General features: G+C 41.3%; 1 protein-coding gene across 7 annotated transcripts; it reads right to left on the reverse strand.

Moving 5' to 3' along the window:
- Positions 1 to 314: 314 nt before the first annotated feature.
- On the reverse strand, positions 315 to 21980 carry LOC108115616 (regulator of G-protein signaling loco). 7 transcript variants are annotated; one of them, XM_017227149.2, is made up of 5 exons: positions 21610 to 21977; positions 19401 to 21537; positions 2368 to 3153; positions 1167 to 2310; positions 315 to 1099 (listed from the first exon to the last, which is right to left on the reverse strand). In XM_017227149.2, exons 2-5 carry the CDS (start codon positions 21522 to 21524, stop codon positions 531 to 533), a joined length of 4623 nt encoding a protein of 1540 aa, XP_017082638.2. In that variant the 5' UTR covers positions 21525 to 21537; positions 21610 to 21977; the 3' UTR covers positions 315 to 530. The 7 variants fall into 7 exon arrangements, with proteins under 7 accessions (XP_017082638.2, XP_017082641.1, XP_017082640.1 ...); XM_017227150.2 differs by having other exon boundaries at positions 958 to 1099; positions 1195 to 2310; positions 21610 to 21980; XM_017227152.2 differs by lacking the exons at positions 19401 to 21537; positions 21610 to 21977 and adding an exon at positions 18163 to 18821.
- Between the last annotated feature and the right edge of the window lie 5399 nt (positions 21981 to 27379).

Consider the following 27379-nt stretch of genomic DNA (forward strand, 5'->3'; position numbering starts at 1 on the left):
TTCTGATTTTTAATTACCTCTTATTTTTAAAAATGTAAGAAATTGAAGTTCTTTTAGTGCTTAGTGCTTATTTTGATCGGATGGCCCGCGTTTACAAAATATTTGAAAAATTACTTTGATGGTTATTGATAAAATGCATATTGACAAATTTGTTGATACTGATAAGATGGGAAAAATCCTAACGGAAAATCAGTGCAATATTCGTTAAGATGTGTTAATTGTAACACCATTTAAATAAACTAATAGATTAAAAATAGGAAAAACTACACCAATTTCACGCAGAAAAATAAAATTAATCCATTTACGCATACGAGTAATTTTATGTCTGTTGTATATTTATACAAAATGTACTAAAACTAAAGCTTATTTTTGATAGTTATAAATACAGGCTTTCATACGGTAGTTTGTCATGGAGTTTTTTGGACATTCAACACGAAATAGTATATGAAGTATCAATAAATAGGGAACATATATATATATATATACAAGCAAGATCAGTAAAGCCATTTCAAATGCGTGAAGCACCCATATCACACGAAGCTGCTGCTAGGCTCATCGAGGTAAGCACACCGTGAGCCCGCCTCCTCTAGAGACTTTCGTCCCATTTCCAGTGGTATTTTGCTCACAAACGTTGCCGGTTTGTTGGCTTCTTTGGATGATGTCGGCACTTGTTTGCTGGGAGAGAACTTGTTGCAATAGTTGCCCGTAGTCTGGCTTACGGTCGCACCCCAGTTGGAGGGCTTTATGGGCAGCACCTTTGGCTTGGGCGGCAGCGGAGGCGGCGCTTTGGCAAATTCTGTTTGGTCCTGCGTAACGGCAGGCAACTCAGTCTCTAACTCCTGATCCACCTTCATAGGCGACACGGGCTGTTGGCTACGTGTGATTGACAAGCGTGGCGCTGGCTGTGGAATTTCCGTGGGCGATGCTGGTACCTTGCTCACGGGACTCAAATTGGCGCGCACCTTGCGTAGCTTTGAGACAGCTGCGCTGAGATTCTCCTTGTTTTTTAGGAAATCAGGCAGATCAAAATTTATCTCCGTGCCACGTTGATCCTCCAGCCGTGCAAGCTGTGCTCTCTTCAGGCCCTCGAGTAGTTCATCTGTAATTGGAAAAAAGAAAAAATTTAGTTTTATATTCTTCGTCGGAGGCACGGCAAGGCAACCCACCTTGGTGCTCGGCTACTCGCTCCGTCACCTGCAGCTTCACGCCTGCCTTTAGCTTGGCTATAATCGGCTTCTTGGGGTCAGCAGCCGCTTGAGTTGTTGTCGTCGCCTCTTCGGATTGCTGACTGCTAGTGGACTTCTTCTTGAGCTTGGGTAGTTTGCTGCCTGGAATGTTGCCACCATCTCGCTGCTGGCGCCGCATCCGTTCAAACAACGAGGAGGATCCCTCGGAGGGAGCCTCGTTGGACTTCATGGAGCACAGATCGACAGGGCGCGACTTTTCACTGGCCGCCGCATCTGCAGCCTTGCTGGCAAGCAGTTCGTTAAACACTTTGTTTGTCAACTCATCCAGCTGACCCTGCGGCAGAGGCTTCATTGGTTTACTTTGCTTCGGCGGCATGCTACTGCCGCCGCCTACCTGAAAATCCGGATTGAGCACGATGCGCAATCGCTGGCCATCGGCCATGGTTACGGGTTGATTGAGGTTCAGTGGGGCCTGAGTGTCCCTCATGATCACCTGCACCTGCTCCATTTTGTAGTTGTATTTGCTGAGTATAGGCCGGATTACCTCGTGAAGCTGCTTCTTGGGTTTGCTCTTCACCGAGATAACCTTCGGGTCGGGCAGATCAAGCTTGAAGGCCACCCGCCGCTCGATCAGCACCTCCTTGCCGGCTAGAATTTGTGAAGGTTGTTGCACATCGATGGATTTGGTGCTGCCCTGGAACACTATGTCGTAGTAAGGATACACAAGGTTCCTCTTCTCCAGCAGGCGTTCCACCAACTCCCCGACTGTTTCACCAGCTCTTGTCTGGACTATAGTAGTTGCTCCATCGGTAAGTATCACTCGACACAACGAACATACGCTCTCAACGCTGGCTCCTTGTCCGCCGGTAGCTGTGCCCGCATCAAAAGAGGACAACGATGATCTAGAACTGTGCAGATCACTCATAGAATTCTGCCCGGAAACTAGCTTCAGGGAAGCACAGGTGAGTTGGGCAGGTGGAGGTACTGGTGGTGCTGGCATCAGCGAATTTTGGAGGTCAGCCATTATCTCCGTGCGATCGCGGGATTTACTCCGCGTCTTCCGGTGCCAGGGGAGCAAACTCTTGCGCCTCCGGTCCTCCGCATTGCTAGCCGATTTTTTGAGCTGTTAGGAGAATTCGGTTTAGTGGGATGACCAGAAAAATACTAATGAACAACTTACCTTAGAGAAGGCACCCACGTGAAAATTTGTCTTGAGCAGCTCGTCCAGATCCATTCCGCTGTAGGGCAACGGCTGGTTCTTCTGCTCAGCCTCCACGCAGCTTTTATATAAGTCCGAGCGAATGAACCGCTGATAGCTGTCGAACTTCATTAGCTTGAAGATCTGCTTCTGTGCCGGCGCAAAGATGTCTGGATCGGCGCCGGCTAGCTTCTCCTCCGTTAGGCTGCGTGCCTGTGAGTCCACATTAACTGGATCACTGCTGCTGTTGGCCAAGTGCTTGCCAAAAATCTCACGTGCCTGAACGACTCGTTCTGCTTCAGATTCCAACAGACGGTAGCGTTCGCAGGCAGTCCAAAAGTAGATGTTCTCAGCAGAGAACTCCGTCTTCAGGAATTCAGAGAAGGTTTGCATTCCGGCGGCATCCTGCAGCATCCGTTCAAAGGAACCACCCCAGCTGCTGGGACAGCCGTGTTCCTGGGCTGCTTCCTCAGCTGAAGTTACGGATACGGTAACGGCGGAGGGCGGTGCTGGCGTGGTTAGGATCTTGGGCACTTGCAACAGACTTAGCTGATGCTGGCTGCGCGTTGACTTTAGATCTGAGTCCAGCATCAGTGTTTTGATGTACATGTCGTTGTCGGAGGCGTTCATTGAGGCAGTGCGTCTCACAGGCGACGACTGACCTTGCATTTGCTGCTCTTTGGCCACCTTGTCAGAGCGGGGTGTGCGAAAGGAAGATTGTCCCCAGGCTCGGCGGAAGGGCGAGGCATTGGCGGGCAGAGCGCGATTCTGGAAAGGTCAACAAGAGATATGGGATTATAAGCAAGTTTCTTAATGCAAGTAAATATATGTAAGAATACTATTAATAAACCGGACCTAAAATGGACTACAGCTCCAACAGAACCTTATCTTATATTTTTGTTAAGAAAAAATGGTTTCTCTACCGATATCATATATGATAATTACTTAGAAATCCTTTGTTTCAATTAAAATGAACTTGTTACAAAAGCATGGTAGAAAGAAGACATCGATTCATGGGCCATTCACAACTACAAATTGCGGGCATCCAGAAGAGACTGTCATTATCATGGTCAGACGGGGTACGATAAACTTTTGAACTCCTCGAGTCCAGCTCATAAATTTGTTTGTGTGACGCATGATGAGTCTGGTTCCCCTTTCTAAAAACTATCTTTTCGAATTGTGTGTTAAGACATTCTGGAGTGGTTCTATGGGAGTTGTTTCGAGGCGAGTTCCCCTATGCTGATGATGATGATAATGATGGTGGTGGTGTGGTGCCCCATACCCATCTACTTAGTGCACTTGGAGCTACGATAATCGCTGCTCAAACTGACAGAGAATCTCTAGTCGCATAGTGGTCATTGTATTTGTGCATTTCCCACCGACTTTTCGTTTAACGACAGCTTTGTGCGCCATCCCCTTATGGCAAGAGATTAATGAATTCCACTCCTAAGCCCATCATTCTATTCAGATCTCAAGTTTCGCAGAAACCATAACTCACTCCCAGCTCAAAAAACACAAAACAGAAAACAACAAAAAATACATTTGTTTTGTCGCTAGCGCTGATTGTTATAGATAAAAGAGAAATTTTCAAACATTTCCGGTTGGTTTTAGCTTACTCTCTATATACGAACCCAAAAAGGGGAAAAGCAATTTTCATCCATTTTTGTTCATTAATAGAAACCAATTTGTATCGAGCTGGGCAAGTTCATTTATACAATTTATAAATTCGTTCGACACACGCTATCAATTGAGCAGATTGAGATGAAATGACATTTATGTAAGTTGCCAAGTGAATAACTTTTCTCAACTATGTACGTATTTTTATATTCAAAGATATGCCATTTCATCATCTTATGAACATTTATTGTGACGCAAAAGATATGACAGACATATGTATGTACATTATGCAGTTGGATATATACAGAAAGCCTTATCTGTCTGGTAAGAAAAGAAAACTAAAATATATAGGTCAGAAAGAACAGAAACACACTTTGAAACTACTTAAGCTGCACTTGGATTTTGTTTTTTTCTTGAAACTGGGGCCTGAAATTTCAAAAGTTCTCCAAGTGCCGTAAAACAAGCTGACAAACACTCATCAAAATCAACGAGTAAAAGCAGCGAGGCGAACATAAATCAACGCTGATTGCCAAACAATAGGAGGAGACTGCTGGTGGAGATCGGGGGCTCGTAGTCGGTAAGTAGGAAGTGAGCAATTTGCCAAAGAAAATAATTAAAATAAATAAACGGACGGCTAATTCACAGATTGTCGACTTTAAGTTGAAACTACGAAATCGAAATGGTTACAAAGACAAAGCAACCGAATTTACTAAGAGACTGAGTCGTGCAAGAATGAGCAATAATTAACTTAAACCACTAAGAAATCACAAAGAAAAAAAAACACCGAAAAAAAACCAACAGCAATCGCCATTCCGTTCCGTTCACTGGCTGCGGGGTGGGGCATATTTCTCCGCTTCAGTGGACACTGACTTGGACATTTTCCGGTGCCGCCATGGTGGGTACGTTCACATCCACATTCCCATTTACATGGCCGCTGCGGATAGCACTCTCTTTCTGTCTCCACATATTAAACCCATCATTGGGCACTGAGAAAATTAAAACCATTTTAATCAAGACTTAAAGTTTGAATTTTTTGAAAAAACAGATCGGAATTCCATTGAAAAGTCATAATTAATTTATGTGCATTGTTGTTGTATGCTGATCGTAGAAGATAATACATTTTCTCTCAGTGTATTTATAGACTCCGCTCAACTCTCTGGTTTGGCTTCATCTTCATTGCTTGCTCTCCAACCGAGTGCCAAGTCATTGAGCTGAGTTTGCATTTCGAGGCGGCGGCGGAGAGCTGAAAGCCAAACAAAGTCCCACGAGTGAATTATCCGCAATGGGTTTCGTCTCGGGTTACCACTCTTTTGCGCCTGGCCATAATATAATTCCTCTATATGCATAACCCGATCCCGAATACCGATCTGCAACCTGTCGCCTATTGGGGTGGCACTTAATTAGCAGGGCTCCGGTAATTGGATTCTGGAGCCAATGGAAACGCAACGGTCTGCTGGACATAATGGAAAATTGAGATCCATCGAAGGGTTTCGCTTTGGTTATTCTTTAGTGGGGCGTCCACATTGGCGGCGTGGCGATATGATCCATAATCTGGGTGCCCCCCTAGACACTTGAGAATATCACGTAGTCTTGTTCGGGCAACCCACCCGTATGTCGCACCCTTCCCAGTTGTTTCGAGCAAATATCACGCATATCTGTTTCTTGGGAAATACATTTCGGGGCGATAAACAGGACGGGCCAATATGATATCAACTGTGTACGTATGACGAATAAGGTTTTGGGGGTCTTATTCAAAAACTCAAATATTTGTCTAGACTTCCCCGAAGTGTGCCAGAAATTCAGAGAATTTATGACAAATCATAACCGCCCTTATATGTTTGAGTACACGTATTTTCTGTACACATACAGCTGCGGTCAGATTAATGGCACGACCAGATGTCATTAATAAATGGCAAATCGTTTGGATCTACGCCTGAAATCGAACATATGGATTTTATATCTTTTTCAAATTTATGGGGAAGAACGTAAAAATATTGAGGAACGAATGCTTTGCTCATTGAACTTTTAAGACTTCAAATATATTATGTATATTTTCTTTATGTCGTCAGTAAAACAGGTTATGGACTAGTTATATTTTAAGACCTTGAGCTAGTTCTTATTAGTTAGTTAGTTCTTATTTAACGAGCATGTATCTGAACTTATGTACATGGCTGCTCTGCAATAAATTTCCACCTTTTAATAAAAAATATAACGAGATGTACTACATTATAGACCTAATAGAAATACAAAGAAATTAAATTCTTGTAGCAATATTTGAATGACCTCTATTGTGGACATGAGTGTGCTGCACACTCCTTATAGAGCCAACAATGAAAACGAATCTTATCTGGCAAAGGCCTCCAATTCAAAATAAAGCTGAAAGTGGGCGGCTTGGGGGTGGCTCATGCAAGAAGAGAAAAGAGGAGAAGAAAGGCAGAGATAGAGACAGCAAGTCTCATTTAAAATGCAAATGATAAACTAACCATAAGCGTTGATAAACCTGTGGGTCTGGCAGAACGAACCTTCAGATTCTTTGGATTTCTTATATTTTTGCGGCTTTTTCAGATTTAATTACTTTTTTTTATAGGTTTTTCTTATTGTGGTATTCCAGGCCCAGGTGTGTTCGTGTGAGTGCGTGGGCAAATATAATGGCAGAAAGCGAAAACGTGACGCTTTTGTCAACTGGCTTTGTCTTCACTTTCGCACTGAAATTCACTACTCGGCACAGCACTTCACTCTTTGGACTTTATGTAATTGCTTTATTTCACTTGGAAGTACTTGTATCTTTTGGAAAATTGGAAGCCGCACGGAGAGCCGCGAACCCGACGATTCAAACGCAAAAGTATCTGTGAAGTTTCCGAGGTTTAGCCAGCAGCAATGTTAAGATTCGAGATTGTGCTAACAGAGAATGTTAAGCATTGAATGTTAATCACAGTGCAACTGAGAGCGAGAGCGGGAGAGGACAAATTATTAAGAAACGATCGTTGGGGAATTTTTTGGAGTAATTTAGTAAGTAGTATTACTTAGAGTAATAATATATATTTAGTTTACGATAAAGACAGTGTGAGTAAGAGGATTTACAGATACAAAACAGAGGAAGAGAGAGTACGATCTTGGCGCAACAACAGCTGGCTTAACAGTTTGAGGGAGGCAACAAAACTGGATTTCGAAATTCGAACTCGACTATGTATATATGTATGCATGTATGTGCCGCTTACTCATTTTCAATGGGAATGAGAATGCCTTTTGTTGTTGCTATTTCTTTTTTGGTGGCTGCTTCGTACATTGCTCTTTGTTGTTATTATTGTTATTGTTATTGCTTTTGCCTATTTGCCTGACACCGGCTGCTGAAAATTGCTTTTGTTGTTTGCTTTGCTGCTTATGAATGAACAGCACACACAGATGCAAGTTTGCACAGCTTGTTGTGGGTGTGCTCGTTGTCTCTCTCTCTCTCTCTTTCTCATCAAATGACGCATGTTTTTGTTGTGCCTTAATTAAATGTTTTTATATATTTTTTTTAGGCTTTTTATCCAATTAATTAAGTTGCTTAGCGCATTTTTGGCAAATTTTACACAACAAATGACTCGTTTGCCCATTTAAGTAGGCAATGCAATTGGATTAATGAGGCAAAAACATTTGTAGTTTGCAAAAAACACACTAAATAAATTGCTCTAAAAATAGCCAAAACACGCTGGCAAATAAATTAAGCGATCCCCCTTCCAATGGTGTAAACAAAGAGAGCCCCAGACAATTGGAATAATTAAAATGCCCAAGCAAAGGCAACTGGAATGCGGGCGGCTTGCGTCTTTGTTGTTGTTTTTGTTGCGCATTTGGTTGATAAATTAAGCAATTTGCAGATATACAAAAGTAAGGATAGAAGAAGAGATGGGGGCCATGGAAAGCTGTGAAAACGCGTGGAAGACCCCCTATCTGCGGGCAATTTCCAGATCATGTGAGCGCTGAAAAACTCTTTAATTCTTTTTGCTACGTGTGCTGTTTTTTTGTCTATAATTTCACAGTTGTTTATGATTTGTTTAGCTAATGGCACAGAGCAAAAAAAAATAAAGGGAACGATAATTTTCCACATTTTACGCACTTTGCTCTGGTTTGTGTCTGCGATTTGTGCGTGAGTGAGCCAAATTCAGCCAATCTCCATCTGTTCCGTTCCCAAATCCACAAATGCAACAACAAGCAGCGTTTTACATTTGTGAATTACAGTGGAACTCCGATGGGAGACATTTCTTAAGTCGGCTTTTCTCATTTATGTTTTATTTTAATATTAATTTGTATTATTTTCTAACTAATAATGTGTTCATAATGTTTATAATAAATATGTTGGCCATATTATACCTCCTATAAAACTTGAAATCACTTTCTGTAATCAGTTTGAATTGCAAAATAAAAGACCCAAATCTTCTCAATCCTTTAGTATCAAACTTAACTTATGAGAACATCTTTTCTCAATGATTCCAATTGTTCAGTTACAATAGTTCTCCTGTATTTCTTTTTTGAACAATTGCGCACATTAAATTAAATATCCGGCATGCTGCTTATTTCCAATGCTTTTTTTCTGGTTTTTCATTAATTTTATGGAAGATAATGCGGGTCATATGCGTTCTGAACGCTCCAGGCGGAAGATATACGTACGAGTATTTATTTATATATGTATACAGGAATCATACGGATATGTGGATTGAATTTTTACAATTCCCACATACGTTTTACGACTTTTATACGGCCCAAAAAGTGTGGGCAATTCAAAGAGAATATTTACTTAATTTCTTTATTGATCAATGGAAATGGTAAATACATCGGCGTGGGCTATTTCCCCACTTGGCAACCGACGGGGCAAATGATGACCAATGGGGCCCATTGAAAAGTGAAATGCGGCACGCGACGCCCATGCAAATGCGATAATTAGAAAGTCATTATGGCTGGCAAGTGTTGGCCCAATTTGGCATCAGATGGGGACATCTCCACCCGAGGTGACACATTGCATACATATCGGTAAATGTCTCATTTAATCGAAAAGTCTACGCAGTATAAGGAAGTGTGATGAATCACTAGCTTAGCAGCTACAACATTTCGGATTCTTTACGAATTCTACAAAAAAAATGTCTTGTTACTCATTAAGGAAACTATTATTCATTCAACAAAAAATAAAAAAAAAATAAAAAAAATTTTGTTTAATATTTTCTGTTTAATCAGAAAAAATTATTGAAATATAACAAATTTGTGAGTGTTATTCAACAAAATCTCATAACTCGTATATATCTACCTCTAACTGACACCTGTTAATCGTAACCTTAAAATTCCCTTCCTCAATTTCAACCCTGATTCTGGCCAGAATTCCATGTTGATGGATTTGTGGCTTAGCAAACAGATGCGTTTTTATTGGCAATAAACTAAAACTAAATGGCTTAATTCCAGTCAGCGCACATCTAGAATGCATCACACAGTAAACACCGTAAAATCAACGAGTTCAAAGATCACTTGGGGATCACTTTGGGGAATTCGCTGGAAGCCAGGTGCCGCCATACGGACAACCATCGATGGTTTTTACGGACACGTATTCATGGCAATTGATTGACGACGACTCTAGCGTAAATAAACAGCTTCCAGTGAAAAAATTATGAAGAGTTTGACGTAAACAAATTCAGAAACAAATCTTTTGGGAACGGAAAGGAGTAAAATGTATCGAGGCGAATCACATTGGCGCCAGCTGGGGAAATACACTCAACAAAACTTATTTTTGTTTATTTTTTATTTTTATAATTTTAATACTTAATATATAAGAAAAAGTAGAGAACGAAAATTTTTGGAAATTATAGCTTATAAATAAGAGTAATACACATTTCTAAATATAAGAAGCCATGAAGCCATGAAGCTTATGATCTAGTTTAGGAGGTCAAGACAGTCTGCTATGTTCGTTATATAGTCTGTCTTAATACTTGTTATGCAGTCTTATAGTCGGCCCTTACGTAATATCTTTCACAAACTTCAATGTTTTGATATTTTTCGTAATATGTAATTTGATAATAGTTTGGTTGAGTGTATGCCCAGGCGGTTAATCCCGTTGGGATCTGAATGGAATCTAGAAGTGACTCACGCGAATGACGTTGGTGCTGTCGCGAAGTGGCGGCGGCTTGCTGAAGTCCATCTGCTGTACTGCTTCCGGATCGCTAAGCGATCGCCGCAACGTGGTCACCGAAGCCCTCTTGGAGTGGAAGGAACCGCGTAGGAAACGTGCGAATTCACAGGCAGCATTCTTTCCCACTCGACAAACTGCTCGTGGTGGCGTGACCTTAAAGCTGGGCAGGAGTGGGGCATGCATCTCGAAGGAGGAGTCTGGAGAAAGATTCCGACTATTGGAACTGCCCGATTGGGAGGTCAGATTTGAGCTAGCCGAGCTGATGCCGTCGTCATGTTCCTCCTCATCATCGGAGCTGGTGGGAATTTCTCCGGGAACAGCCAAAGGCAGTGGTTGACAGCCAAGCTGTTCCTGCTGATCCCTGGTCACTCTGATCAGTACTGGGGAATCGGGACGACTTTCCTCTGGCTCAGGTTCACTTAGTTTTCTGCTGCCACTTCTTCTTTTAGTGGCTGAACTAAAGAACTGCAGCACGCGCGAGGCACTGCGGCAACTCCGGCGCTCCGCCTGGACACGTGCCATGGCCATGGGTGGTGGCATCAGATCCTCTGCCTCCGCGCACCTTCTGGCCAATGGGTTAACTTCCTGCTGCTCTTCTTCCTTCACTGTTTCTGGTAGGATATTTATTTGCGGTGAGGCACTGCGTCTGCCACTGGCACTGTGATAGAACTCCCTAGCCTTGCGGCAGATGTAGGGTGAGCTAATCTTAGACTTGGCTTTCGGTGTGCTGGCTTGTCGCTCCTCGAAATCCTGGACAAACCGAGCTAACTGCTCGCGATCCAACTCCGTGAGACAGCGGTGACGGACATGTTTGGGTGTGGAACCAGCCGAGGATCCCGGATGGATTCGCTTGATCTCAAAGCTGCTGTCAAAGGTGCCGGAATCATTCAGTTGACTCAGCGACTGAACAAAGCGCTCCACCATGCTGGCTATGCCTTCTTGGTTCCTTGCGATGGGTATTCTGGAGCAACTGCCTCGATTATTTGTATTGTTCATGACGCGCACTTGCCTAAATGGGTTTAATTTAATTTGATTATTATTAGCACTTTAAAAGCTCTCAAACTGAGCAATTAAAACGCAAAGTTCTTGGCTGGGAGAAAATACTCCCAATATTTGATTTTAGCCACGTTCACGCTGTTTGACTGTTCGCGTACGACTGAATTTCCACAACCAAATGGCCGACGAAAGGTAAACTTTTCCGCGCAAGTGGGGAAAAGCTATGCAAATTCGAGAATGTATCTCTCTGGGACGCCTGCGCCCTCGAGCCACTAGACTTCTTCAACGTTGAGTAAGCACTTTTTATACATTTTTATGGACTCTCTATACCGATTACTGCTTTCCTCAGACGTGCGATTCGCATGTGGAATAACTAAAGACTGACGGAAATTGTCACTTGTCAATGTATCTGTATCTGTGGCTGTTAATCGTGATTCCCGTGTGGTGCGTCACCTAATGTGGCCTATAAGAAGGAAGGAGAAGATGCCAGTTGGTTTACGCAATCGAAGAGTGTGGGTTCAAATGCGTTTATATTAAAAAATAAATCGAACCTCATAATCCAAACAAAAGAGAGAAATGTTTAAATTATGTTTATGGCTAAAATATTTAGAACACAACTAATGGGGCGCACATAAAAAGAGCTCTTTACTCGCTGCTTTCCTCTATCAGCCAAAGGCATCTGGCAATATAGCCTCGACTAAAGTCAACAACAAACTTTCTTATCAATATTTGGGTATCAAAAATAGCTTAGAAATTCCCGTGTAAACAGCACAAAGAAAACTGTGACTGCGCAATATGAGAGCCAAGAACTTAATAGCTCTGACCCAAATGTATAAAATTCATATACAGTGCCGAACTAAATTTTTGGCACAGAAGGCTTCATGAACTTTAGGGCACGATTTCTCCCCTTAAAATTGAGATATTTAAATAAACCAAAATTTATACATATAATGTTATAAAAACATAACACGACAAAGTTTATTTCAACTTTTTACCTTCAATGGTTGATTTTTAAAAATTAAATAACATAAATAAGAGGTGAATTTGGCTGAACAAAATTTTTGGCACACTTATTGAAAAACTTAAAAATTAATGAAAATAACTAAAATTAATACTTTGTGGGTAAGCCATTTTGTTTTATAAAGGCTTCCAACTGTCTTGGCATCGAAGAAACGAAATTTTGGGTTGTTTCTGCCCCATTATTCTGCCCCTTTTTCTATTAGAGCCACCTTCAGCCCGGAATTTGTTTTTATCGCGCGTTTTTTAACGCAACTGTCCAGCTCCTTCGCACAAATCTTCAATGGGATTGAGGAGGATGCGGCAGAGTACGTTGGACGTTATGTGCGACCCACATACGCACATCATAAGCCGTATGCTTTGGGTCATTATCATGCTGAAATGAGAATGATGGTGGCAAGTTCAACTTTTCGGCACTTTTTTTTTAATTTCTTTTTAAAATATCTAAATAATACTTTTTGTCCATGATGCCTTCTATAAACTCCAGTTAGCCGACCCTTGAAACGGACAGGCAGCCCCACACAACAACGCCTCCACCACCATGTTTCACCGTCGATACAAGGTTATTTTTCTGCAGCTCAGTATTCGGTTTTCTCCAAACGCGTTGCCCGCCATCAGATTGGAAAATTTTGATTTTGCTTTAATCCGAAAATATTACGTTGTTCCAAAAATCAATTGGCTTCTTCAAATATTCTTTCGCATAGTCTAATCGCTTGTTCTGATTCCCTTTTGATATATCTGGCTTTCTTCTAGCCACTCGGCTATTATAATTTGCCTGATGAAGGGTCCCTTGCACCGTTATTGGATGAATTTCTTTTCCAAACTTTTTTTTAACTTCTGCTGCGATCGGAGTTGAAGAAATTTTTGGGTCCACCTTCACCATTTTCATAATGTGGGCCTGTTCCCGGGCGGTCAAAGCCTTGGGTCGTCCGGTGTGTTTTGCGCTTTCCAAAGAAGAAGCTCCCTTAAACGGCTTATGATGTGCGTATGTGGGTCGCACATAACGTCCAACGTACTCTGCCGCATCCTCCTCAATCCCATTGAAGATTTGTGCGAAGGAGCTGGACAGTTGCGTTAAAAAACGCGCGATAAAAACAAATTCCGGGCTGAAGGTGGCTCTAATAGAAAAAGGGGCAGAATAATGGGGCAGAAACAACCCAAAATTTCGTTTCTTCGATGCCAAGACAGTTGGAAGCCTTTATAAAACAAAATGGCTTACCCACAAAGTATTAATTTTAGTTATTTTCATTAATTTTTAAGTTTTTCAATAAGTGTGCCAAAAATTTTGTTCAGCCAAATTCACCTCTTATTTATGTTATTTAATTTTTAAAAATCAACCATTGAAGGTAAAAAGTTGAAATAAACTTTGTCGTGTTATGTTTTTATAACATTATATGTATAAATTTTGGTTTATTTAAATATCTCAATTTTAAGGGGAGAAATCGTGCCCTAAAGTTCATGAAGCCTTCTGTGCCAAAAATTTAGTTCGGCACTGTATGTATCAGCAGAAGGTGCACGAGAATCGTGACCACTCAGGGCTATGTTATCTTACTGAAGTTCTTAAGGGTAACGTCAATTCTAGGTTTAAATGGTACCCAGTCACTGGAAATACTCCATTCGGTGACTGAAATCAAGTCACATTAATGCCTAGAATAGAGTTTTCCAAGAAGTTTTGCCATGAAGGAAATATCGTCATAAAAAAAACTTGATTCATTGTGGTTTCTATATTGAAACATTAAAAAATTTAAACTTTACAATTTTTATTATGATGGTTTCATCTTGATTGTGGAATATGGTCTGACTTGGGGAATCTTGTTTTTTCTAGATTATTAAGAAAAAATATTATTTCTCTGCATTTTAACTCGTGACTAACTGAATTGAGTAAGCTTCAATGACGACAATAGATCAAAGTGATTTCTCGTACTGCGACTTATTGTTCTCGCCACAAAGTGTGACATCATTAAGAGAACCGGAATCAATCAACAGAAGAAAGAAGAATTTTTCCTCCCCCAAGAAAAGTGATTAAATTCGATGGCTTTTTTTGTGAAATTCGGGGAAATTCCACAGGAATCACGGCATGTGTAATAAATCTGCAAAACTGTCTGGGGCTATTCCGTTGAATAGGTCAGAATCGGAATATTGGCCCCCATCGACTATTTTTGGCATTTAAGTGGAAGCCAGCAACAAATTTTTTCCTTCGCTCTTCGATTTTTAAGTAGAATAATTATTGGCGTGAATTGCTGTGTTCGTTTACACCAAAGGCAAATAAATATTGCACTCGTCGTGGGCTGTTTCAATGGGGAATTTTCGTGGGGAACAGTCGAGCGGCAGGCGATTAATTCTGAATAAAACTTTGCGTTTTTATGGCACAGTTGGTATTTGGTATTTGCTTAATTTCATTATTCTTTACAGTTTTTCAAGTGTTCTGGGGAAAAGTTTATAAAAACATTCACGCACACCCACTCGGTATTCATTATGAAAATTTGTCTTGCGGGAAATACCGCAAAATCATTTTTTTTTGACATTAGAAAACGCTAGCGTTTTGTGGGCGTTTCATTGGCGATTTTCTGGTTCTTTACGCGGTTCTTGATTATGACGTCGATTGGGGATTTTATTTGTTTGATTATTTTCCATATCAAGGCAATGAAACGGAATGGTTTTCCATTCGTATGATTGTGTGCTGTGGAATTTGCAAAAGTTTATGAAAAGAAGAAAACATTTCCATTTTCATTTTTTTTCTTTTTTTCAACCTTAATTTGTATATTATTTAGCACATTCTATTTTTGGGGCTAAAAACACAGAAAACAGGCCACCAAAGTTCAATTGACTGCCTGTTTTTATTTATCCAGCCAATATTTGATGATGGTGCGAGATTTTATATTTGGGAGGCGTTGATGGATTTCACTGTAGATTTTTGAGTCCAAGGTAATTATCTTTCAGGTAAACATGTAAATCGCTGTGAATCACAGCGGGAAATTGCTTTAGTCTTTTTGTAATTTTTTCATTTTATTTAGACACAGATGTCATGTGATTGTCATGATTTTAAATCAAGTTTTTTAACTTTTGTTTTGTTTTTACTAGATACATATTTATCATTCTTTGACGTACACTTTAGAACTGTGGTTGCCAGTTAATTGGCCCAGTTAACTAGGTAATTTAAACGTATTATTTATTTAAATAAACTTGAATTTCGGTTTTCATTGGGTAACCAAATACGTTGTGATCGAATGAACTGCGCTCGATGACTGACTCAGAGTTTCTGACCGATGTTCGACGTTTAGGTCGCTGTTAACCTGGCTCAAATGGAAAACAACAACAACAACATGTTGCCCATGGCAATAATAAGCAGCTGAGACAGCTACAACGCAGCTGTTGAAGCGGCGCAACAAGAGCGAGTGAGAGAAAGAGAGCGCGTGCGCGCGTTTTTTTTTTTTTTGGACGCGGGGCGGTTTACATGCGGTTTCAGCCGCTTTCGCCGTTCTAGCTCTTTGTTTTTGTTGTTGCTGCCCGCCAGGTTAGTCACTAAAACCTGAACATAAAGACCGACATCGGGGTGGAAAATGATCGGCAGAGTCAGGTGTTTTCCTAGCACTTGCTGAATGCATAAATTTGAAACTGCAATTAATTTTATAAGCAGTGTAAATCGCAAAGTGATTTGACATTTTTTTTTTAAGATATAGCACTTTAAAAGCTTTTATAGTCTTAAACCTAAAATAAAATTATTGATTCGTTACGAGTCATGCAATACTAAAAAGGCCTATTGCGAAAATGTTAATTTGTTAATATAAGTCAGTAAAGGTTATAATGACAATAATTAAAAGTTTACGTCGTCATAAAAAGAAAACAGAAGTGCTGGGAGAAACACAGAAGAATATCTCCTTTCGACTCCGAATTTATATACCTTAAATAAAATATTGTTGTAAAGGTTTTTCAATATATTTGATTATACTGGAATCTTAAAACCAAAAATCATTTTGATCAAAGGCTGTGTGTGTCGCTTAGAAAACAAATGTTAAGTTTGTTTTAGTAATCGCCGTATTTCTTTGACAAATAAAAGCAATTGCTAGATTTCTTTTATAATGATGTGTTCCTCTTAACAGATTTTCTATATTTATAGAAAAGATTTACTTTAATGACAGATCAGATCCGTAGTGTATCATAAGATCGCCTAGGGCCCTTTTTTTGTCTGGGTTTTTTCAGACAACTGCTTTGGGTCATATCAATTGGCAGGTTATGTGCCTGGAGCGCAAGGTGTTTATTATTAGCAGCATTTTGGCATTTCTGACGTACTTCGGACTGCCCCGTACTATATATGTATGTAGCTCTTATTTTCGCTGCTATCAAAACATGGAAGCACAAAAACAATCGCTAGCGCACACACGCGGTTTATGTTGGATCAGCTAAATATAATGCATTTTAAAAATAAACATTCTGTTTGTCGTTTGCCATTTGTGTTTGGCCTTTGGCATTTGGCGTTTTGGGTTGAGTGCTATGCCAGTCATACTGATAAGACCACCGATGATCGCATCCGCACAATTTTAGACAATAATTTCCAGCGAAAATTACATGTCTGACGTATCTGATAGATACATTTGGCTAGCTAGTTTTGGAGGTTTTTCCATTCCCACAGCGTCAGCTGGCAAATACGTTATGTACCACGAGGGCCTTGGTAATAGAAGTAGCATATAGAGGTTGAATCGTGGTTAGTCTTTGCTCAAAAACTTAAATTACCAAACGAAATCAACCTGCCAGATAGCTAAAAGTCAAGACTTGTATTCACTTCCCATGACGATCCAATCCACTGGCCAGGAAGGAAGAGAAGTAACGTTCATTTAGCGACTCACCCCTGATCCTTGCTTTTCCCCTCTTTAATTCCTATAGCACGAGGGTTGTTTTCTTTTGCACCTGTGACGGCATGTGCCACTCCACCTTTTCAATGGAAAACCACGCTGGTTACCGCCAAAATGCCGTCAGACTAGAGTCAACCTGTTGGAACACCCGGTCAGACCAAAGTATGTCCCCGATTGCGTGTTTAAAAATGGTTTGAAAATAAGTCAAGTCACCAAAGTGCACTTGACGTGCTCTACTCATTAGCCCCCAGGTGGTTATCGTTTTGAAAATCTTTATAACTAAACTAACAAGCTTAGAAAGTACTTGCTTAGTTACTCCAACTTAATTAATTTAATTTACCCATTAGGTTACCTAAATATGTTGGTAATAAACATTACGAATTTATCAGATATAAAATGATGGATGGATTTCTAAGTACTATATCAACATGATTCGATATTAATAGATGTTATTATTGATTATCTTTGTGTTGATATTTTGATTGAAGTTTGGGAAATATTTGTGATATATGATGTAAAAAATGCAAAGCACTCTTAGGCTAGCAATGAAAAACAGATTTGGGTCACTCTTTAAGCAGTGTTAGGAAAGATCAACTGACCTTAAGCAACCGAAAACAAAATGTAATCAGGGTAATAAGCATTAACACTCCAGCAGGTGTCACATATGTGTATATATGCATACAGATCAGCAAACAAAAAGAAGCACTGTTTGCTGATTGCGGCCATGAGAAAAGAAATAGAGCATTCTATCTATGGTGTAAGAACGTGCTGGCTTGAGCAAGCAAAACAAAGCTCCAACGAGATTACTAATTTCAAATAGTATACTGTATTTTGAAAAAATATTTTATTCAATTCTGGTGTGAATTCTGGGGGGATAAGGAACGTTGTGATATTAGGGTGAATCGTACAGAGAGAAGTCAGCCAACCATAAAACTGAACAAACATTGTACTAGTAACGTACACAAAATGTGACTAATATATAATTTATTCCATAAAGGCGATTTCAAACCTCTCCCTAATAACACATGACTTGGGCATAATTAGTGGTAGATTTCCCAGTCGCTTGACAAGTTTGTGTTTTAGGGGGAGTCATCGATCAAGCGGCAACCGATAAGTGTGAGATATATCCACATGTTGTCAGCTTACCTCGATCTCCTTCTCCTCGGAGTACAGGCCACAAACGAGTTCTCGAAATGACATTTTTGCATTGAGATGGCTTTTGTTTGCCTGTGTAAAACAATTGAACTTGCAATTTGTACACGCTGTTTTCTTATTTTTTCTTTCTTTTTTCTTGTTTTATTGTAATGAGAATTTATTTATATTTATTTCAGTCACAACTGCTGACGGGGGCTCCTTGAACTGGCGTTGAACTTTTTATGGAGCAACTTTTCGCGACGGTAATTTTATTTATTTTTAATATTCACATATGAAACAAAATCAAATATTGAACAACAAAAAAACACGAACTGCGAGCGTCGAAAGTGAAACCGCCACAATGGGGCGACCAAATCGCACAAAATCGTACAAAATAATCGCGTGTTGTCAAATCGAAAATCAAACTAAATTACGAATAACCATCGGGAATTGTTAGGATGGAGATGTGGGGTGGTCGGCGGAGGAGCGAAAAGGTCAGCCGACGTCGACGCCATTAATTGCTTTAGATTGAATTAAGCCCGCGAAGCAGAGGAAACGGCGGCGGCGTCGACGCAGCCGCTCGGGAGGAGCTCCAAACGCTCGGCTTCAGTCGTGACCTACGCCCATGACGTCATTCCAACGTAGCACTTTATTTTTAGGAGGCGATTTCCGCTCTTATCACCCATGACGCGGTCGATCCCCCATATCCAGATAATACCGATCGAAGCTACAGTGTAACAATATCAGCACGGCTGTAAATACAGCAAAGTAAAACCGCAAGACGCGAAATTGGAATCGGATAGCAGAACCGTGGCCACCTATTGCCAATGCCGCACTGTGACTACTAACTAAACTCCGGGTAAACGGACAAAGGAAACGTCAATATCTGGCCCAGCGAAGTCCAGAGAGTGTCGGAGAGTTTTTGGCCCCTTATCTGGGTGGGGGAGCCCAGAGAGGAGTGTGGAGCGATAAGCTACGCGGACGCAGGTAACTTGGAGCGGCGGCCAGGTAAACTGATTTTTGCCTGCGCACAGGAACGGTTCAAAACCGCTGAGGGTTCTAATTCTTGACCGTAAATATTAAACATTTTTATAATCTTGAGAATGGGAAGGGAAGCGTTGAGTGCCATTAACTATAGATATATTTTCTATATCAATAATCTCTTTAAAGTATTATATTGCTTTCTTAAATTTAAAACCTTTGCTAAATAAGTTTCTAAATAAACGAAATAAATAAAAAATTCCACTTACCCCCAAATCTGGTTCACTGTTTGTAGCTTCTATAAGGCAATGTGAGGACGAAGAGGCCGATAGGCTGGTTCGACCCTTGTGAGATTTATGTAAATTCTGCAGGCTGGCCCATGTATCCATTGGCTGGTCGATACATGCCCCGTTTACCGAAGACTGCACACTATCGATGGCCTCAAATCCAAGGGAGTGCCGTGATCCTGGTTGACCAAAAACTTGGGCACTAAGCTTGTGTGGCGTTGTCGGCGTCTCCAAAATCAAAGATCTGCGCATCTTGCGGGGCACACAGGCTGGATGGGCAAATGTGTGACCATCATCCAGAGAAGGAGCAGCAGAATGTAGCGAGATGTCATCCATTGAGGCCACTGCGCCTAAGTGACGAGGTGAATCGTCCACAAAAAGATTCAGAACATCATCACAGGAGCGAGTGGACGTGAGATTCGTGGCAGGACTCTTGAGAAGATTGAAACTCGCCAAGATATTGGGTCGGCGCAGCGAAGAGCTCTCTGGCGGTGATGTTAAAAGAGCAGCATGATCGGGCATGGCCCGTACAGTCAGTCGGTTATCCGGGATTCCCACTATGCCCAGCGGACGAGCTGGCGCTGGGTAAGCTGGTGGCCCAGCATGTGCTCCTCCTGCTCCTCCAGCACCCAGAAAGTCCACTACTAGAATTCGATCCGAAATATTCGTACAGTCGTTGTTGAACCCAATCCCTGAATCCGAATTGGAAGTTGTAGTGGAGATCTCGCTGTGGTTCGATGGCTGCGGTGAGTGAGCAGCTGCTCCTCCAGCAGCAACAGGTCCACCCACCTCATAGTCCGCCTGATGACTTCGACTAGCCGGTGGCAGAATTCGCATTGTATACATGCTTCGCACTAGGTTCACCACATACTCCGAGTTATTGGGGAACTCTAGGCACAAATTCGAAATGGGATCCCTGGTGCACTGCAATCGGAACTCATGGGCCCGCTGCAAGTGCTGGGCATGCTCAATCAGTTTGGTGTCGATCACAAAAACATGGCAGCTGTGCGAGATGCTGATGTGGCCAGCAGCTGCACCGCTGCCAGCACTAGGCTCGTACTCCTCCTCGATCTGGGTGTTGTGCACAGCGCTGGTCACTAAACCAAAGAAGCGATTCTCACTCTCCGACGAAGAGCTCACAAAATTGAGCCTGGCCGAGGAGTACGTGGCCAACACTCCACCACTAGCGCTCTGTAGGCTCAAGCTATCTGGAGTGATGCACATCAGCACTATGGTGGGTTGTCGCTTTTCCTGGCGGAGCTTCCGTATACACGACCTCACAGTCTGGAGCTTGGAGCTATGCGAAATTTGCTTCGGCATCTCAATAGTTCCTAGATAGCCCACAATAACGCGATATTCTAGTGCAGCACTGCCCACAGCCCGCACCATTGCACTAACATTAGCCACATCCGCTGCTTTGGATAGATTGGCTGTTAGAGGAGCATCCTCCAAAACCGGTCTTAATGTAAGATGATCAGGTGATGACTTTGATTTCTGGGGTTCCACAGCCTCTGGAGGGTTTAACTTCTTCTGGGGCGAGTTACGCAGTCTGTGAAGTTTCGCCTTATGGTGAAGAAACCTTGGCTTGTGCCTCAAACTGGCGGCCAGAAGTTGGCCCCGCAGCGTAGCGTGGGCGTTTTCCTCATCCGAGCTGTCCGAGTAATAGTTCTCGGCAATCTGCATTCGTATGCTGCCAAAAGAGTTGCCTATTAGCTGGACCACGGTTTCGTGTGGCAACTTGGAGACATTCAGACCATTGACAGAGATGAGAAAATCGCCGGATCGTAGGCCAGCTTGTTCAGCTGGAGAGCTGCTGATGATGCAGGATAGCCGGCAAGGTTGCTGCCCAGAGATGGTAAAACCAAATCCATTGTAACCACGTCGCACTTCCACAGTGCGGATGCCATTGTAATTGTAGTTAGGACGCTTCTTGCGACGTCGCTGGTGTTGTTGGGTGTTCGATCCCGAGGGCGTGGTTGAGGCTGTTATGCTGGAAGATCCAGTGGCCACAGCAGGTGCCGGATCCTCAGCTACAGCTGCTCCCGTACTTGCTGCCGTGGAGCCACTTGCTCCTGTTATGGGCAAAGGCGGATGATGGTGATGCATGGCGCTCTGATCACTGGTGGGAAAATGAACAATGCTAAATGGAAACTACAAGCCAATCTTAACCCAAATCTGGACATACGCATACCTTTCTCATGGATGGAAGCTGCAACCTGGATTTCTGGAAATGGAATGCGGTTTCTGTTGCTGCCCCTTTTCGGATGATACCCCCTCTCGCTCGCACCTGTGCGTCGCCTAAACCAACTATGTAATCAATGGCACACACACAGACGCACAAACTGCCAGGCGTATTTTGTTGCACTTTTCTAGGCCTTTATTTACTTGTTTGCCAACTCGCCATTGGGTGGATCCTCATCCTTACACAGTTAATGACTTCGTCTTTACTTTTTCAGACATATTTGTAGCAATTGAATACGTTTAATATGATAATTAAAATTTGTGTCTAGCCCACAACGCGCAAGCGTAACTATGATGTTTTTACGATGTTATCGATATATTTACAATGTTTATAAACATCGATAGTGTTTAGTTGAGTATTCAACCCTAAATGCTTAACCAAGACACGAACCACACAGTGTTGCCAGAAATCACCAAGCTAAGTTTTGGATCAGTTAGCTTTTGTCATTTAGCGATTCCGTCGGTTACTTTTCGATTTAAAGGAAAGCTCTTAACGCTCGTCCTTTAAAGTCCTTCTGGCGAGCTTCCATCTGCGTAGAATATTATTTGTGTTTGGCCCACGCCGTTGGCCACCATTTCAGTTACATTGGGACTTTCAAACGAATTGGTTGAACGCGCGCATTCAGAAACGCTGCGAAAGTGTTGAAATTAATTTTTGAACCCGAAATCAGCAGTTAAATGGCTTGAGTGAAATATAAAGTGTTATTGGACATCAAATCGAAGTGTTCGAAGTTGTGGTGGAAATATGGTTAAGGATTAGCCTAAGCAAGGCCTGCATAAGTGACCCAGTGAGCCAGTGTTGGACCAAAGACATGTTGGCAAGGACATTACGGACAAAGAATTGTGCCAATAGAAGAATGGGGGATGTTGCGGAAACGGAAGTGCCAAATTGAAATGCCATTTAAGCCAGGCGAGCGGCGAGCGATTTGCCCGACTTCGTTTACGGCTCATCCGGATTCGTCTGGTCTGGTCAGAGCACTCAGATTTCTTTAAGGGAGGGGCATTGGTGGAAAGTAGTACGGGGTTGGAGAAAAGTGCGATCCCCAGACGGCACTTGGCGTCGTTCTTGACATTGATTATATTCATGAGGCCAAGTCATAAATTCCAGCCCGACTGTTTACGAGGATTCTGCTCCACTCCCCCGATCCCCAAAGATGTTGCTAGCGGAGTGCCAATAAAATCATTAACTGTTGCAGCGCATTAAATTCATGGCCCAGACGATGCTGCCGTTATTCAGGCAGCAAACATTGTCATAAAACCTCGAACCCCATTCACGGGCATATTTCATCTCGATTCGATGGCCCACCTACATCCACCATCCACCATCCACCATCCACCTCTTCTCCTAATTGCCGAAGGTCCTGAGTCCCGAGGGCGTGTGAAAAACTATTAAAAGGCCGTTGGGCCAAGCATCCTGGGCCATAATTAATGGCGACAATGACTTGATCGGCCGATAATTAATTTATCGTCATTTATATTGCCAAACTGGCACACACACATGGTCACCGGTTGACGATCCCCCGGGAGCTCGTAAATTGTCCAGAAGTTTGGATTCCTCTCAGTTACTCCATCTCCTTCTTCTGTAATTGAGTTTAATTTCTGGGCCAGCGAAAGTTTTCTTTGGCAAGCCAACTAAACCCAACCAAGTTTCAGTTCAGTTTGCTCTATTGTATTATCTTGGCTTTGGCTTTGGCTTTGGCCCGCACATGTTTCCACATAGTTTGGGCCACAAATTAGTTTGGCAGTGGATTTGGCTGGCCACTCGGCTACTAAGCATTTGCATTCCATTCGACAGACTTCCCCCACTGTTTTGCCAAAAACTATTTTCCTACTAAAAAGTTGCCAGAAAAGTTTCTAGTTGGCGACAAAGAAATCAATTGGAAATGATTGAAACCTAATTTCCCAAATGGACTGAATACATAAATCAATAATTTAGGTGTTTTCGAAGGTGGGCATCGTCAGAAGCACCTAGCTCATTAGTTGGCAGTTAAATGTATTTAAGGGTTAATAATATCGATCCATTTGATTTTCGATTAAGGGAATGCTTCTCCACATTTCATGTTCAAATGCATTTATTAATGTTCCTATTGTTTGGCAGGTACTTCATTTAATGGCCATTAATGAGAAGCTATATTTGTATTTATTTATGGATTTGATTTGTTAGTCCAACTACTAATCCATTAAGGAGAACTGTTCCTTTCTTTTAAAAATAAAAGTTTGCTTAAGAAATAAACTAACCAATAGAAATTATGTTTATCGAATGAAATGTCTTTACAGTTTTTATATACAGTACGCATTCAATTAAAGTGCATAAAACGTCACACTTTGATTGAATTTTTTCAATATACGTATTTACACTTGCTGACATCTCGCATTTATGGGAGATCAAATTGTAAATCTCCCCTATGCCATCAATATTTCAGCAAAAAAATAAACGCTTTCGCTTCAGTGGACCGTACTGAACTGTTAAGGGCAGTAGAACTATGCTGATAGGTAGCTTTATAGGAATATCTATATCGACTGTCCCATCTGATGGACATCCCCAATCGCCTCGATTAGGTTATTATGCTGTAACTTTCTCGCAATCTTTTTGTTGGGAAATTAATAGGAAAATACGCGAATTTCATTGGAATCCTCGAAAGCTCCAGCCCTTTTTTTGATTCCTTTGGGTCCATCTTTTTCTCTCTGACATCATGAAACATACTTTGTTGGCCTTATAGCCAACACTTTTTGTGGCCCTAAGTCGGCGTCCTTGTCTTGATTTCAGAAATTGTTTTTACCCACATTTCACTTGTTCGCCAAACTTTCTGCATTGCGCGGGGTAAAAAATTGACACAATTTAAACTTTTCTATAAACAAAAGCAATGCAGAGCAGCCAAACAGAAAAGGTTAGCCAAACGAGCCATTTGTTCCTGCTGCTGTTTACTTTCTTTTTTGCCCTTTTTTCCTGAATTTTCCCCTCCATTTTTAGCTGCTGTGGTTTTTCTTTGGTTTTTTTTTGCTTTGCCAGTTTATTACATCACACGCACACACACAGGCGAATGCTGCCGGGTTTTTGAAATTTGTCAAAGGGAAAGGCAGCCCAAAACTCTCGGTTTTGTGCTTTATTTTTCCGCTTTTGGTTTCTCAATTTCCTTTAAATTGCGCACATTTGAAACAATTTGCCATCAACTAGCGCCCACACATGCACTTTTATTTCTTTTTTTTTACAACATTCTGCTGCATTCTGCGGCTTGGCAGAGATTTATGCAGGCTTTTCATAAAGCTGACAACATGACGTATGATTAATATCGCTGCCTGTTTGCTGGATTGTTATTTTGCTGCATTTAATTAAATCTGCGAGAGATGATTAAGTGCTCATTTCGCAAGCAAACCAGCCCTCAAAAGTGTATATATAAATTGAAGTACTTACCTACATGAATATGGTATATTGCTATTTCTGGGCTCCAGCTCCTTGACAACTAAGAGTAATTGCTATTGCCACTAAAAATATAAACAAGGAGCACTAAAATTATACCAAGTGCCGGCAAGGACAAAAATGCATACTCGTATACTATATACATGCGACATGTTCTCAATAAATTTGTGCATTTCATGACAATGACGTCGCAGGCGATGCGTTCCGAGGACTTTCACTATATATATATATAATATATTTTATATGGGTGTGAGTTTGTGCCTGGTTGACATTTCTTGGCCTTTTTTGCTCTGCCATATGTGCGAAAATGCCAACGTTCATAGCAATGCAATTAATAAGGATTGCTGCTGCTGGGACAGACTTTGTATTTAAAATGATATATGCAAAATGGATTTTGTTTTTGGCCATTTAATAAACGATATTGACGTTTTATTGCATTCATTTTGATAATCTAGCTAAGCTCAACTAAGCAAACTGTCACAAAATGGTTTACAATAAAGAGATTTAAATTGAATTTTTTTTATATGCAATTGAAAATCTTTAAACTGATTTTATTTTGTATAAATTAAATGCTAAATAATTTGTAGATCATTACTTAATATTGGCTATTATTTATTCTGTTTTTAAAAGCAATATTATTTTAGCTATCGTTTCCCTTATTATTTTAGTATTTACTTAGCATCCCGAAACGAGCAGCTTTCAGTTTTAATTGATACAAACGCTTTATTTACATTCCATTTTTTTCGCCTCTTCATTTCACTTTCAATTTGTATTTATAGGCCAACAGAGTTCTCTTCCATTTTATTCATTTTTCCTCGTTTTTATGCAATATGAATTGCGGACGCCAATTAGAGTGACATTTTATTGTGCCTTTGTTTTGTTGCGGTCCGTTTTTAATTACACGTTTCACGTTTATACTTTTAATTACGGCTGCTAATTAAAGATGCCAGCTAAGTGAAACAATTTCCGGCTTAGATATTTGAAATTGCAGAAAAGGAGGAGTCGAAGGTTTAATCATTTCGACTGGCATTACTACCGAGAACCTCAGTCTATTAGTATGATATCCTTGGGGCTTATCGCAGTCTTATTACCAATTCGGTAGCTCTGTCTGCCCTACTTTTATGCTTGATTAATGCCCGAGATGTGCATTGGATTGCGCCGGGATCTCCGGCTAAGACAATGGCGAAAGGAGCTTGGAGCTTGGAGCACGGAGCCCATTGATTTGTGCCACCTGGCTGGGGAAATGGCCTCGGTTTGCCCAGCGGAGACGCATCGTAAATCATCAAATGTGAAAGTCGTGCTGGCAGTTACCAACCACCCCTCCCACCTAATTTTTCCTGGTCTTTCCTAAGGTTCTTCATTTTTTTTTCTCTCTGACCCAATCCGGCGATTACCACCGAACTGCCGGTAGCGATTTTATGGCTCTTTTTTTATTTTGGCAGCAGAAAGTTTTTCCCTTCGATTCGTTGTTCGTTATTGGTTACAATTGGAAAGTTGGCTGACTCTTTATAGGCAAATTTCTTTTTTTCCATTGCCAAAAGGTGTTTGGAGGGCGAATCATAAAAAAAGTTTGCTCTCCTTCCTTATCCGCATTCGCTTCCTTTTCTCATTCTTCTTCTTCATCATCATTATTATTATTATTTTTATTATTATTCTGCTTGCTTTTCATACACGTACAACAACGGAAACATTCATTCACGCGAACTAATGAAGTGTCAAAAATGGGCGCCCCGAAAAGTGTGCTACGCTTTTCTTGCTTTTTAAAAATATTTTACAGTCGGATGGGTGAGAGTGTGTGGGTGTGTGAAGGTGGGCGCCCTGTGACCTTGGACTGTAACTATGAGTGAGTGCCGACTAAAATAGCTCCATAATGCCGAGGCGGGCGGTCCATAAGTGTGTGTTTGTGTGCAAATGTTTGCAGTTGAAGGCAAAGCGCGAGCAAACAAAAAGCAATTCCTGATATGGATGGTACTTAAAGTCTGTCCAGATATAGCTATATACATATATGTATATATAACCCGAACTAGCGTAATTCAATCGCCTTCGTGCCATCTATTCAATTTGTTTTTTGATTTCGCTTGGCTGCAGCTAAATTACAATTACAATTACAAATACACTCGGTTTTCCTTTATTTTTAGTTGTTTCCAAATAAGAGTCGAGTGGAAATGCAGAGTCCTTGCGGTTCAAATTGAACGTAATTGTCTTTCGCTTCCTATCCCATCCTCTCTGGTTTCCTTTGATGTGCTCTTCTCGAATATGTTGTTTCGTTTGCCATGTTCTATTTTGTTTTGCGGTTGATTTG

The sequence above is a fragment of the Drosophila eugracilis genome, unplaced genomic scaffold (assembly GCF_018153835.1).
Source record: "Drosophila eugracilis isolate 14026-0451.02 unplaced genomic scaffold, ASM1815383v1 contig_47, whole genome shotgun sequence".
Taxonomy (NCBI): Eukaryota; Metazoa; Arthropoda; class Insecta; order Diptera; family Drosophilidae; genus Drosophila; species Drosophila eugracilis.